Genomic DNA, 13,330 nt, shown 5'->3' with positions numbered 1-13,330 from the left:
GGAGGCCAGTGACTGGCTGTTGCGATCACCTGAGTGATCAGGCTCAGTGGGGATCGGAACAGTGGGACTTTTTTTTTATTTATTTTTTTTTAATTTTTTTATACTGCCCACTGCTCTGAGACATTTTTTTTAAAAAATCTTAGAAAACCCCGTAAAGCGGTTCTCTGGTCCCCACTGCAGTTGTAGTTATGGCCTGGAATTTGCCTGATGCTCCATTCTAGCGCCGAGGGTCCCAACCCCTCTGCTTCCATTTGCTCTGTGGCCTCAGCGATGACGTGGCACGTGACCGCTGCAGCCAGTAAATGGGTGCGCGTGACAATGGACAGACCGTCACATTTTTGTTCCATACGGGACAGGGCCCTTGGTGTTGCATCGGTGAATGGGTAAATGTCATTCTTTCTTTAGGCAGAGCAGATTCAGGTCTATATCTACAATTATGGCGGGTGTCAGACATCCCCTTTAAATTGTAAATCAGAATCCTCAAATATGTTCGTTTTTGTCTCTGTGACGGCATATTGTGTTTTGTGTTTTTTTCTTTGTTTTTCTGCAAGTACATTCCTTCACCTCAGTTCATTAGTACAGCAGGTTTCTTGGGGGGTGTCACAGATTTTAAAAAAAGTCTGCTTTTTAATTTTTCTCCAGAAATAGCGCCACTTTCTTCATGGGCGGTGTACAGTATTGCAGCCTGTCCCCATTCATGACTTGTAAAGAATCCGAGACACCGCACACGGACAAAGTGGCGGTGTTTCCTGGTCCAATTTCAGCTCCTTTAATTCCCCTGTCATTCATTTGGGGTGATTATCCTGTCTTATTATCCTCTTTTCCTCAAGTTACAGTGTAGCTCTAGTTACTTAGAACGTCACTTCCGCCCCCTGACGTCAAGAGAAACATGGTGGCTCAATTGCTGCTATCGGGCAGTGAAGTCTTAGATTTAAAGAGGACCATACACATTAGGCTAGTGTCGGCCAAACCTGCCAATTTCAGCAGGATCGGCAGACAATCTAATAGGTATTAGGTGTTCAGATGACAGATGTCAGGGAGGAAAGAGCATTCGGCATGTTCAATTTCAGCATGTCTGATCCTATGCTGTCGAATGGCAGAGGCTTAAAGTGGCCATACACCTTAGGTAGCTATTGGCCAAATGTTGGTGGTGTCAGCTATTAGACTTGCCCCCCACATACAAAAGCACACTCAACAGGGAGCTGGAGTTCAAATGGTTGCGCCAGCTTGGACATTAGTGGCATATCGATAGAGTATGCCGCCAGTGTTAGATGCACCTCTGGGATTCGCACCTGTCTCTAGAACTAAGCGCCCGAAGTCAACAAGAGCACACCATGCATGTGCAGCGTGCTCTCCATTCATTTCTATGGGCATTCTAGAAATAGCCGAGCAAGCACGCTTTGCTGTTTTTGGAAGTCCCATAGAAATAATCGAGGAGCGCAAGCGCGGCCACCGCTCCATTCACCCTTAGCGGGACTGTTGGAAATAGCCGAGCCAGTACTCGTCAATTTTCTGAAATTTAATTGAAATGAATGAATGGAGGGTGGCCATGCATGCGCGGCTGCTCTATGTACACTTTCAGGGCGTCCCATTCTGGTGATGGGAGCGCCGTCCCACCTCAGGACCCCCTCCTATCTGACATTGGGAGCGGAGACAACCACTTTAAGCCCCTGCAGACTCCTCTGGCTCTACCAAAACAAGTATGCTTGTGTATGGGAAGGTTAGGAGGAATAGCTGCTCATCCGGCAGGTGTATGGCCATCGTGCAGTTCTTTCCAGGGTCAGACAGGAGGGCCGGCATCTTAAGTCACTGGAGCTACACTTTATATCCCCACCTCGCATTTCTTATTTTGCTCCCTTCTATACATTAGCTGCAGGGGGCGCTCTTTTCATCATTCCATTGGTCTGTTCACAGCACTAACATAACGGCATGCCTGATGTACTAATTCTGAGATCACACCGCTGCTTCTTCGCAATGTAACTCTGAATTCAAAGCTTTGCCAATGACTGATTTACTACTGACGTAATCTTGAAATTGTGCTTTTAAATTTTGGTTTCTTAATTTCTGGAAGATCCGGTATCAAAAGGTAAGTATGTGAGTGTATATTCTACAGCAATGCAGTGCTTTCGATCGGCAGGTAAGGAAGGGCGGCCTCCATCATGGTCGCTCGACTATCCCGGCTAGGAATATGTCCATTCAGTTCAGAAAGGAACTCCTTGTGCTGTATGAACGAGGTTTTCTGCCCCGGTTCTTGAAGTGCTCCTCACGTATTTGTGGTAAATGCTGTGCATGGTCGTGACTCCCTCTGATCCTGACTCTTCGAGGACATTTTTAGGACATATATTTATGCAGATGACTCCCTCCATTACCCCTCCAGCTGTTTGGCATGCATTATTGGCGATCATTACCATCTTCCTGTCTGCCTTCCGTGGCACAGAGCAATGGGCATTTAGTTTATTCCACCCAAGTACTATGCCCACTCAGAATAGTAGCGCTCATCGTCCCCTTCGGAAGCCAGAAAACGCTTGCACATTGCTCTGTGTTCGTATAAGTAATGTACGATTTAAGTTGCTTGGTCTATCATTTGCCACTGTTATTTTATTTGGATATAATTTCTTTTCGTAATTTCCTCCCATTAAAACTTTTAAAGGGGTTGTCCCAAGATCGACACACCACCTAACCACTGGACACCCACTGATCATGAGAACATATGTCCCATGCCCTCCATTTGAATGGAGCCGGGTGTAGCGTTCACGCTGCCCCTTCATTCAAAGTGTATGGAGCAGATGAAGATAGCCAAGCACCTTGGTTGAAAATCTTCATCAGTCCCATAGAGAGCACGTGTGACCGTCGCTGCAGTCAAACAAGGGACACAGAATCCACCTGCACGATCAGTGGGGGGCGCTAGAGATCAGGCTCTTATCCATCAGATAGGTGGTCATTGTCTATCTTGGCACAAACCCTTTAACACCCCTTTAGGCATTTTTATGTCGTCAGTTCTTCCAGAGTTTTAATCATTTCTACTCATTCAACCTAATAAAGTAGCAATCTTACTAGGTGGAACCATTCGGCGTTAATTATGCCAATCGACACTCTGGGCAAAACTGGAAATTCACTCGTTCTCCGTGTTTCAATCTTGCCCTGCTTTCGAGCATCACTTTCCAGGCATCGCTTTTTGCAGGCCTAATATCATACCATGTGCTGTTCTGTGTAGAAGGGTCTGTACAGTGTATTCGGAAAGCCTTCAGACCCTTTCACTTTTTTCAAATTTTTATGTTGGTTTGTGCTACAAATCAAAAATATTAAGTGTTCCTCCATCAATCTTCACTCAGTTCCCCATGAAAAGTGAAAACAGAAGTTAAGGAATTTTTGCAAATTGGTTAAAAAGGAAAAAACTAAAAGTTCACGTGAATGTAAGTGTTCAGACACTTTATTAGCTCTGGGGCCTTCCAATTCTCATGATCCTCTTTGAGATGTTTCTACAGCTTGACTGGAGTCCACCTGTGGTAAGTTCAATTGATTGGACATGATTTGGAAAGACACAGCCCGCTCTATATAAGGTCTCGCCACTGTCGTCAACCAAAAAAAAAAGTAGGGGTGCACCGAAATTCCGGCGGCCGAAAATATCGGCTGAAAATGGGCCTAATCCATTTTGGCCGATATTGGTACATATCGGCAGAAAATATGGGGTTTGGGATTTGTGGGATTTGTCACCCGCGCCGGGCGGGCGGTTTACTTTAAGTCACTGCATCTTTATTTTACCTTACAATCGTGACGCTCCAGTAACAACTCTGCAGGCAGAGCGGAGGGCGGCGTAACGTCACTTACTCACGTGACGCGCCTGCTCCGCCTCCTTCATTCATAAAGTGGGCGGAGCAGGTGCGTCACGTGAGTAAGTGACGTTACGCCGCCCTCCGCTCTGCCTGCAGAGTTGTTACTGGAGCGTCACGATTGTAAGGTAAAATAAAGATGCAGTGAGTGATTAGTCTGCTGTGAGCAGCAGGCCGGGGCTGTTATGGGTAGGGGGATCGGTCTATGGCACTGCTATGGGGAGGGGGGGGGGATCTGTGCACTGTTATGGGGAGGGGGGATCTGTGCACTGCTATGGGGAGGGGGGATCTGTGCACTGCTATGGGGAGGGGGGATCTGTGCACTGCTATGGGGAGGGGGGGATCTGTGCACTGCTATGGGGAGGGGGGGGATCTGTGCACTGCTATGGGGAGGGGGGGATCTGTGCACTGCTATGGGGAGGGGGGATCTGTGCACTGCTATGGGGAGGGGGGATCTGTGCACTGCTATGGGGAAAGGGATCTGTGCACTGTTATGGGGAAAGGGATCTGTGCACTGTTATGGGGAAAAGGATCTGTGCACTGTTATGGGGAAAGGGATCTGTGCACTGTTATGGGGAAAGGGATCTGTGCACTGTTATGGGGAAAGGGATCTGTGCACTGTTATGGGGAAAGGGATCTGTGCACTGTTATGGGGAAAGGGATCTGTGCACTGTTATGGGGAAAGGGATCTGTGCACTGTTATGGGGAAAGGGATCTGTGCACTGTTATGGGGAAAGGGATCTGTGCACTGTTATGGGGAAAGGGATCTGTGCACTGTTATGGGGAAAGGGATCTGTGCACTGTTATGGGGAAAGGGATCTGTGCACTGTTATGGGGAAAGGGATCTGTGCACTGTTATGGGGAAAGGGATCTGTGCACTGTTATGGGGAAAGGGATCTGTGCACTGTTATGGGGAAAGGGATCTGTGCACTGTTATGGGGAAAGGGATCTGTGCACTGTTATGGGGAAAGGGATCTGTGCACTGTTATGGGGAAAGGGATCTGTGCACTGTTATGGGGAAAGGGATCTGTGCACTGTTATGGGGAAAGGGATCTGTGCACTGTTATGGGGAAAGGGATCTGTGCACTGTTATGCCCATAACAGTGCACATATCCCCCCCTCCATAACAGCGCCACCCACAGATGAATTTCATTCATGAAAAATAATTATTAATAAAATCATTTAAAAAAAAAGTATTTTAAAAGTATTTGGGCAAAAAGGCAGTTTCGGTCAAGGGCATCCTGAATTTTCGGTTTCGGACCAGAATTTTCATTTCGGTGCACCCCTAAAAAAAAAAGCCCCCAATAAATATAACTGGTAATACCGTACCAAACAAATCAGTATCACCAAACAAAAGGACCCAAGATACCATGATAAAACTACCATCTTTATTGAAAATTCATATTCAAAATATATAATAAAGCCACATAAGATACAGATAAAAGATAAGGAGGGTAAGGCAGCTTACAAATGAGCACAAAATCGAATCCATCAAAAATAGTACAGGCAAATACCAAAGGTGCGGGCACCACTAGGATCCCTAGATGGCAAAAATAGCAGCACGGCTCACCTACCACTCCAGGCGTGCGGTTCACCAATGGCTTTGTCTGGGGGTGGTTGGTGGCCAGACCTATGGCTATTTAAAACAGCTGACAAGGCATATCAGAGCAAAAACCAAGCCATGAGGGGGAAGGAACTGACTGTACAGCCCAGAGACAGGATTGTGTGGAGGCACAGATCCGGAGAAGGGCGCACAAATTCTCTGCTGCACTGAAAGTTCTCAAAGAGCACAGTGGCCTCCATAATTCTTAAAAGGAAGAGGTTTGGAACAACCAGTAGTCTTCCTAGAGCTGGACGCCCCACCAAACTGAGTAATCAGGGGAGAAGGGCATTGATAAGAGAGGTGACCAAGATGGTGTGCAGAAGGTCGACCATTACTGCAGCATTCCTCTAATCTGCGCTTTATGGCAGAGTGGTCAGTAAAGCTTCTCACTAGAAGTCACGTCAAATCCACCTGGAGATTGCAAAGCATCTAAAAGACTTTCAGACCGTGAAAAACAAGATTCTCTGGTCTGATAAAACCAAGACTGAACATTCTGGCCTCAATTCTAAGTGTCACGTCTGAAGGAATCCAGGCACTGCCTATCACCTGCCCAATACCATCTAATCTATGAAGCACGGTGGTGGCAGCATCATGCTGTGGGGATGTTTTTCAGCAGCTGGGACAGGGAGACTGGTCAGGGTTAAAGGGGTTTCACCCAGGCAGCCCCCCTGTAATGAGCATTTTATGCTCCGATGCTGTCCTTTTCCCCGCACTGAATCGCGCAGGGCAAAGGCTTTTTTTGGAGATCCGGTGATGTACTGGGCTCTCCATGGGTAAAGCTAGGTGGAGGCTTCCACCCAGCAGTGATCCCGGTGTCGTCACTGGCACTAGTGGGCTAGGGCAGCGGTAAATCCTGCCTGTCGGTGCCAGTGACATCACCAGCAACACTGCTAGGCAGAAACCTAGCAGTGCAAGGGAGTGCATCGGAGCATGAAATGCTCTGATGCTCATGTCAGAGGGCTGCCTGGGTGAACATGGGGTTATGTCCGGGTTCAGCTCTGAACCTGGACAACCCCTTTTAAAGGCAAGCTGAATGGAGCAAAGTACAGAGATATTGTTAATGAAAACCTGATCCAGACTTGGCCAAAGGTTCATCGTCCAGCAAGATAATGACCCAAAGCACACGGCCAAGACTAAAAAGGAGCACCTTAGGGACACTTCTGTAAATGTCCTTGAGCGTCCCAGCCAGAGCCCTGACTTGTACCCAATTGAACATCTCTGGAGAGACCTAAAAATGGCTGTCCACCCACGGTCCCCATCCAACCTGACAGAACTTGAAAGGATCTGCAGAGATGAATGGCAGAAAATCCCCAAATCCAGGTGTGCAAACCTTGTGGCATCATACCCACGACTGGAATCACTGCCAAAGGGGCTTCAGCCAAGTCCTAAGTAAAGGGTCTGAATACTTACCGGTATGTCAATGCAAGATTGTAGTTTTTCCTTTTCAATAAATTAGCAAAGATTTCAAACATTTTGATTTCACTTTGTCATTATAGGGTATTGACTGCAGAATGATGATGGGGGGGGGGGTTATGTTAAACAGGTTGCAGGGGTTCATGGTATGTACCATATTGTGAATCAGCCTGTTCTTTGCACACCGTGGTAAGTGCTCATGTGGGCAGATCAATCAACCAGATCTCCAGAACCCTGGGTAACCTCACACGGCTCAGGCAAAGTGACTTTTCCAGTTTAGCTTGAAGTGTATTTCAAATGCGCAATGAAAATATTAATTCTGACACAGAACCATTTTCTGCACTTTTGCCCTCTCGTATCTCCTGGGTGTCTCCTTAGTCTCTAGGCTGAGCTTTTACTCTTTTTTTTTCTTTAAATGCAGATTTTTATAGACCCTTGTCAGTATGGATTGTATTTAAAGGGGTTGTCCAGGTTCAGAGCTGAACCTGGACATCCCCATAATTTCGCCCCGGCATCCCCCCTGACTTGAGCATCAGAGCAGTTCATGCTCCGATGTTCTCCCTTGCTGTGCGCGATTCAGCGCAGGGCAAAGGAGCACATCGGAGCATGAAGTACTCTGATACTCTTGTCAGAGGGGCTGCCGGGGTGAAACTCTGGGTATGTCCAGGTTCAGCTCTGAACCCGGACAACCCCTTTAAAGGGAATGTGTCATCTGAAATGAATCTTTTGTTTAAGTAGTTTTTTTTTTTTTTTTTTATGTTAAAGGGGATGCAAGTGTTTTGATATTGATGGTCTATCCTCAGTTCAGGTCATCAATATCAAATCCGTGGAGGTCTGACACCCAGCATCTGCACCAATCGGCTATCCGGGAGTAGCTCTGTCCATTGGATGGATCTGGTTACCATTCACTTGAACAGGAGCAGCGCTGCAGTTACTGTCCCATCCACTAGACCAGTCATTATTAACTTTTTCAAGCCCCTTACCCCTTAGTCACAAGAAGTTCGAACAGAGTACCCCCCAAGGAAGCGAACAGTGATAAATATTAAACAGAATAAGGCCCTTCTCACACTGCTGTCGTAGGCCTTGTTCTAAGCCTCTGTCCGCATTTTTTCGGATACGATGAAGAATATGCAGCGTTAATTTCCCTGTCAAAATTACAGACCTCACATTGGAACCCATGATGGGTGGCTGTTCTTTTTTAAATGACATTCTGCACTGCCAAACATACAGGAGAATACAGCACTACATACGTCTTACCTCCAGGGATGTCAACGTTCTCTTTCCTCCTCTCCATTCGGACCAGACCGCCATGATGACTTCTTTCAACCATGTCTCATCTCTGCAGACTTTGTCACGCAGACCTCTTAGGTTCCTACTTTTCCATCATCCTCCCCACCTTCTGAACACCCCATCCTCCCACCCCCAATACTGTGCCCGCTGTGCTCCCCAATACTATACTGCAGAGATAGATAATCTCCCTGAAAATACTAGCATCACAATGATAGTGCCCCCTTCAATAATTATTGCCAGTGCTCTAAAAAATAATTGCACCCAGCAAATAGTGTTCCTGACACGAATAGTGCCATAAATATAGAGGGTCATTGATGATTAGATAGAAGCCACTTTTTGACGTATATCTGTTGCAGATTCGGTCACAAAGGGCATTTGCATCCGAATCTGCAACTTCTTCCACGCCACATGCACCATCTCTAAAAAAAAGAAGGGGGGGAGGCATGGGAAGAGGGCGGACCGGTAGGCCCATCTCCTTTAACATTTTCTACACCAGTTTTTGGCATAGAAAATGATCTAAATGTACGCCAACCGTAGATTTAAGGCTGTTAGGCGCTGACGGTGGATGCACCCAAGTTATGTTTAGGCCGGTGCCTCTACATTCCTATTGAGGCCAGGGATGTTGGTGAAAAACTATGCCAGGTGCAAGGACTGCCACAGAAAGGCCTAATTTATGACGAGGCACACGCCTCGTCGTATATTAGATGAATCTAACAGCATCGCAAGGGGGACACTAAAACCAGCATAAGTAAATGTGCCCCAGTGTATCCATGACTGGTGGCAGCTCCCCCCCAGTGAGTACAAGGGATGACGGATGACCGCGCCTGTGTTTTTCATGATGACACAACCTCTTTAAATCCAATCCCAGCTCAGGAGAAACTTTTTGCCTTTGTAGTAAGTCGATATTACTACTTTTGCTACTGTACTTTAATTTTTTTTTTTTTTAAGGTTTTTGCAAATAAAAAATGGTTTGTGTCAGGAGATCCCAAGGTCTCAATTTTGGTTCATTTCTAGTAGGATTGCTGCATCCTGGAGTTTCTTTAATGATTTATACCATCATAACCAGCTGATCCTGCTTTCATTGTCCTTCCATTCACCATGTTATCCTTGTTCTTGTGACTTTGATTATAAATGATCTTCCGGTACTGATAATTGCGTTTCTTATTAGGAGGAGCGGATCAGGAGAGGAGATGACCTCAGGCTTCAAATGGCCATTGAAGAAAGCAGGAAGGAAGCACCATCTAAGCAGGAAGAGGTGAAGCGTCTCTCTTCTTTCTGGCAACATGTTAAAGGGGTTGTCCATCCCTGTGAAACTATTTTTACTGACTTAAAGGGGTTTGTCTGCTTTTTTTTTTTTTAAAGTCGATGACCTATCCTCAGGTTATCAATATCAGATTGGTGGGGGGCCAACTCCCGGCACCTCCGCCAATCAGCATTTTGAAGAGAAGGCAGCGCTCTATTCAGAAGTATCCCTCAGTAGATCCATTTTCTTTACACTGAACTTATGACTGGGGTTTGGGGCCACTGAACCCCCAGCGTGGCTGGAGTTTCGGGTCCCAAACCTGCCCATAGCAATCTCCTCCATCTCAGCAAAACAAAGCAAATTGCTATGGGCAGGTTTGGGAGCCTCAACTCCAGCTGCGTATCGACATGCTGGTGGTTTCATTGCCCCCAAACCAAGGGGCAAGTTCCCTTTAATGACTCAAGCGGGCTCTGAAAACGGGCCCTGTTTGACCTGTTCGCCTTCTGCCTACATCTTTTTGAAGGAGACAATAGCATGGTAGTAAAATGATATTTTATAGCTTTCTAAGCTGCCAACTGTTATTCGCAGCGGGAGCCAGTGGACCTGAGCATTGGACCCTCTTCTTTTTATGAGGAATGTACTGCAAATTACTCTGAGTATTGTACAGACAGGTCTGTGTTGGGCTACTTTCACACTAACGTGATTGAGATCCGGACACAATAGAAAACTGCTCCGTCATTGCCATCTTAATGCTAATACTACCGGATCCTTTCCTAACTGATGCAGCCAGGACTTCAGAAGAGAAGGATTTAGGGACTGATTTCTTACGGCTTCAAAATGAGTCTCCTGTGTGGGTGGGCAGGCGGTAGTGAAAGCAAGTAGTACGCCCAGCTGTGTAGCTACCAGTATAACCAGTAGAAGAGGAAGATTGTGATGCCAAGGTGTAGAGCTCTAGTGAGACCACATCTAAAAGACCATGTTCAGTTCTAGAGACCTCGCCGACCAAAAGACATTGATAAAATACAACGGGTCCAAGGCCAGGATACAATAATGGTATCGGGAAAGGCTTAAAGAGGTTTTCTGGTAAATAATATAGATTTTTTTTTTTTTTATAAAGTGCCTGCAACATGACCCTGAAAAATAATGGAAGGAGCCGCCCCATAGAAGTGAATGGGAAGGCTGACTTGTAATTACACCTGCTCACCACTGCGGTTGCAAGGGGCGAGCAGGTAAACAAAGGCATGGAGCGCAGCCTTCTCTTAAAACAGCTGATCGCCGGGCATTATAGGTCATCCATATAAATAAAGCAGACAGCCCCTTTAAAGGAGCGGTTAGTAGCAACCACAGCATCTAAAGGCTGTATGACACTGGCCGATAATGGTTAGCACTTGCTGGCGGCAGATTGTGCTATGTAATAGCGATCTGCTGCCGGCAAACCACTAGACAATATGGGAACCAGCAATGGCATAGTGATCGCTCCTTCCCATGCTGCGGAGGAAATCGCTCCATGTAATAGCAGCAGTCTCCTCCGCTAGCTAGCAAGCGATTGCTGGGAGTGAACGCTTCCCTCCCAACAATCGCTTGCTGATCTGCCTGTCTGAGGCTACTTTCACACTAGCATTTTAGTTTGGTATTCAGTATTGAGATCCGTCATAGGGTCTCAATACCAGAAAAAAAAACACTTCAGTTTTGTCCCTATTCCTTGTCAATGGGGACAAAACTGAACAGAACGGAGTGCACCAGAATGCATTCCGTTCCGTTTAGTTGCGTTCCCATACCGGAGAGTAAACCACAACATGTTGTAGTTTGCTTTCCGTCCTGGGATGTGGAGCAAGACGGATCCGACACAACCCCCAATGCAAGTCAATAGGGACGGATCCGTTTTCTCTGCCACAATAGAAAATGAATCCGTCCTCCATTGACTCAGTGGAGTTAATGACGGATCCGTCTTGGCCATGTTAAAGATAATACAACCGGATCCGTTCATAACGGAGGCAGATGGTTGTATTCAGTAACGGAAGCGTTTTTTGCTGAGCCCTGCCGGATCCAGTAAATACACTAGTGTGAACGTAGCCTAATACTGCCTTAGGCTACTTTCACACTAGCGTTGGGGCTCCGCTTGTGAGCTCCGTTTGAAGGGTCTCACAAGCGGCCCCGAACGCATCCGTCCAGCTACCAATGCATTCTGAGTGGATGCGGATCCGCTCAGAATGCATCAGTCTGGCAGCGTTCAGCCTCCGCTCCGCTCAGCAGGCGGACACCCTTACAATGTAAGTCAATGGGGACGGATCCGTTTAAAGTTGACACAATATGGCGCAATTTTCAACTACTTTCACACTTAGAATTTTTTCTAAACTATAATGCAGACGGATCCGTTCTGAACGGATCCAAACGTCTGCATTATAGGAGAGGATCCGTCTGTGCAGACACCAGACGGATCCTCTCTGAACGCAAGTGTGAAAGTAGCCTTAAGGTGTTTGACAGAGATGATGAGAAATTATTAGGCCACCTATTGATAGCCAGTGTAATTTTTGCTTTCTGCTAATTACTCATGTGAATTATCGATTACATTTTCCCTTAGTCGTCCCTAATGGATTTAGCAGATGTCTTCAGTTCTCCTGCTGCCCCCACATCAGACCCATGGGGCTCTACATCTGCACCTTCCGCTGATCCTTGGTCCGGAGCTGTGAACACTTCAGCAGTGTCCGCCGTGTCTGATCCCTGGGGAGGGCCTCCGGTAGCTACAGGAGCAAGTACTGACCCATGGGGTGCTGGTGTCCAGACAAACAGTGCTCCCCCTGACCCCTGGGCGGGGACCCCAGCAGTTTCTTCAGGGGATGCCAAGTCTGTGCCTGACCCGTGGAATGCAGGAGGTGAGCTGAAATTTGAGCATTACAAAAAAAACTATTACAATATCCAGTCAATTATTAAGATATCGTGATTTTTTTTTTTTTTTTTTTAGGTGCAGCGACTACTGTTGCCGCCCAGAGCACTGACCCTTGGTCTTCAGGTCCCTCTGTGGCAGCTAAGCAAACGGCGGACCCTTGGGCTCCGGCAGCAACTTTTTCCGATCCTTGGGGAGGGTCTCCTTCTAGACCAAGTACAAATGGGACAATGGGTAGGTGTTCCTGTGCTCATTATTCCTTTTTCTTGTAGTGAAAGGTCCTTTGGATCAGCGATCAATGTGTGATCAGTGGGGGTTCCACCCGCAAGGTCTCTATGTCTGCACTACAACTGACAAAAACCATTAGACATCAGCATCTTGCAGTAGTGCAGCCTCTTTCAGGTGGTGGATGACTATACTGGTGTCCAATATGTGGCAGCTGTCACTGTTCAGTTCTTGAGTGCTGCATTGACTTGTGCATGTTTTGGGGGCGCGGTGTGGGCAGACCTGTGAAGGGTCGCACACTTAACCTGCTTCCCGACACTGGCTCCCGGCTCTAGCTCTGTCTGGCCTCCGCTGCTCCGCTCGGGCCGCAGTGTTGACCTGCTGCCCTTGCATCACTTGACCATTTGACATGATGCAAGGGGAGCAGGTTACCTGAAATCGGAGGTGTACATCCAGTGACCTGAGAGGAGCATCGGGGGCGGGAGAGGGGAGGGAAACCTGCATTGGAAGCAGGCAAGTATACTTCCATTCTCAGGTCTGTCCAGGTGGGGGAAATGTGCACAACCTCTTTAATGTACCCGTGTTATCAGGATTATTTCCTTTGTGAGAAGCATCAGTCCTGATTATCGAGCAGAAGAGCTTTGGCTTAATCATGTTCTCCACCATTTCCTGGCTCATCAGTCTGCAGAATGCCGACCACCGTTTTATAGCCTGCATGCTGCCTATGGCTTTTCCTCTGCTGTATTATTCTGCAACTAGCCCATGAGAGTACGTAGTTGGGTATCCACACTGATCATATATTGGGTTACATAGTCAATAAAGCTGAAAAAGACACAGGTCTA

The 13,330-nt window shown here is 47.0% G+C and overlaps 1 protein-coding gene across 10 annotated transcripts in view; it reads left to right on the top strand.

The window, feature by feature from the left end:
- The window catches only part of EPN1 (epsin 1), a 77,662-nt gene that overhangs the window by 53,330 nt on the left and 11,002 nt on the right, over nt 1-13,330 (top strand). For all 10 annotated transcript variants that reach the window (XM_040424598.1, XM_040424655.1, XM_040424628.1 and 7 more), the window contains 3 exons: nt 9,305-9,391; nt 11,961-12,252; nt 12,342-12,497. In XM_040424598.1, coding sequence (XP_040280532.1) covers nt 9,305-9,391; nt 11,961-12,252; nt 12,342-12,497 — 535 coding nt within the window. The remainder of the gene's footprint in view (nt 1-9,304; nt 9,392-11,960; nt 12,253-12,341; nt 12,498-13,330) is intronic.

Source organism: Bufo bufo, chromosome 1 (genome assembly GCF_905171765.1).
Source record: "Bufo bufo chromosome 1, aBufBuf1.1, whole genome shotgun sequence".
Classification (NCBI taxonomy): Eukaryota; Metazoa; Chordata; class Amphibia; order Anura; family Bufonidae; genus Bufo; species Bufo bufo.
This window is presented reverse-complemented; position numbering and strand designations above follow the sequence as displayed.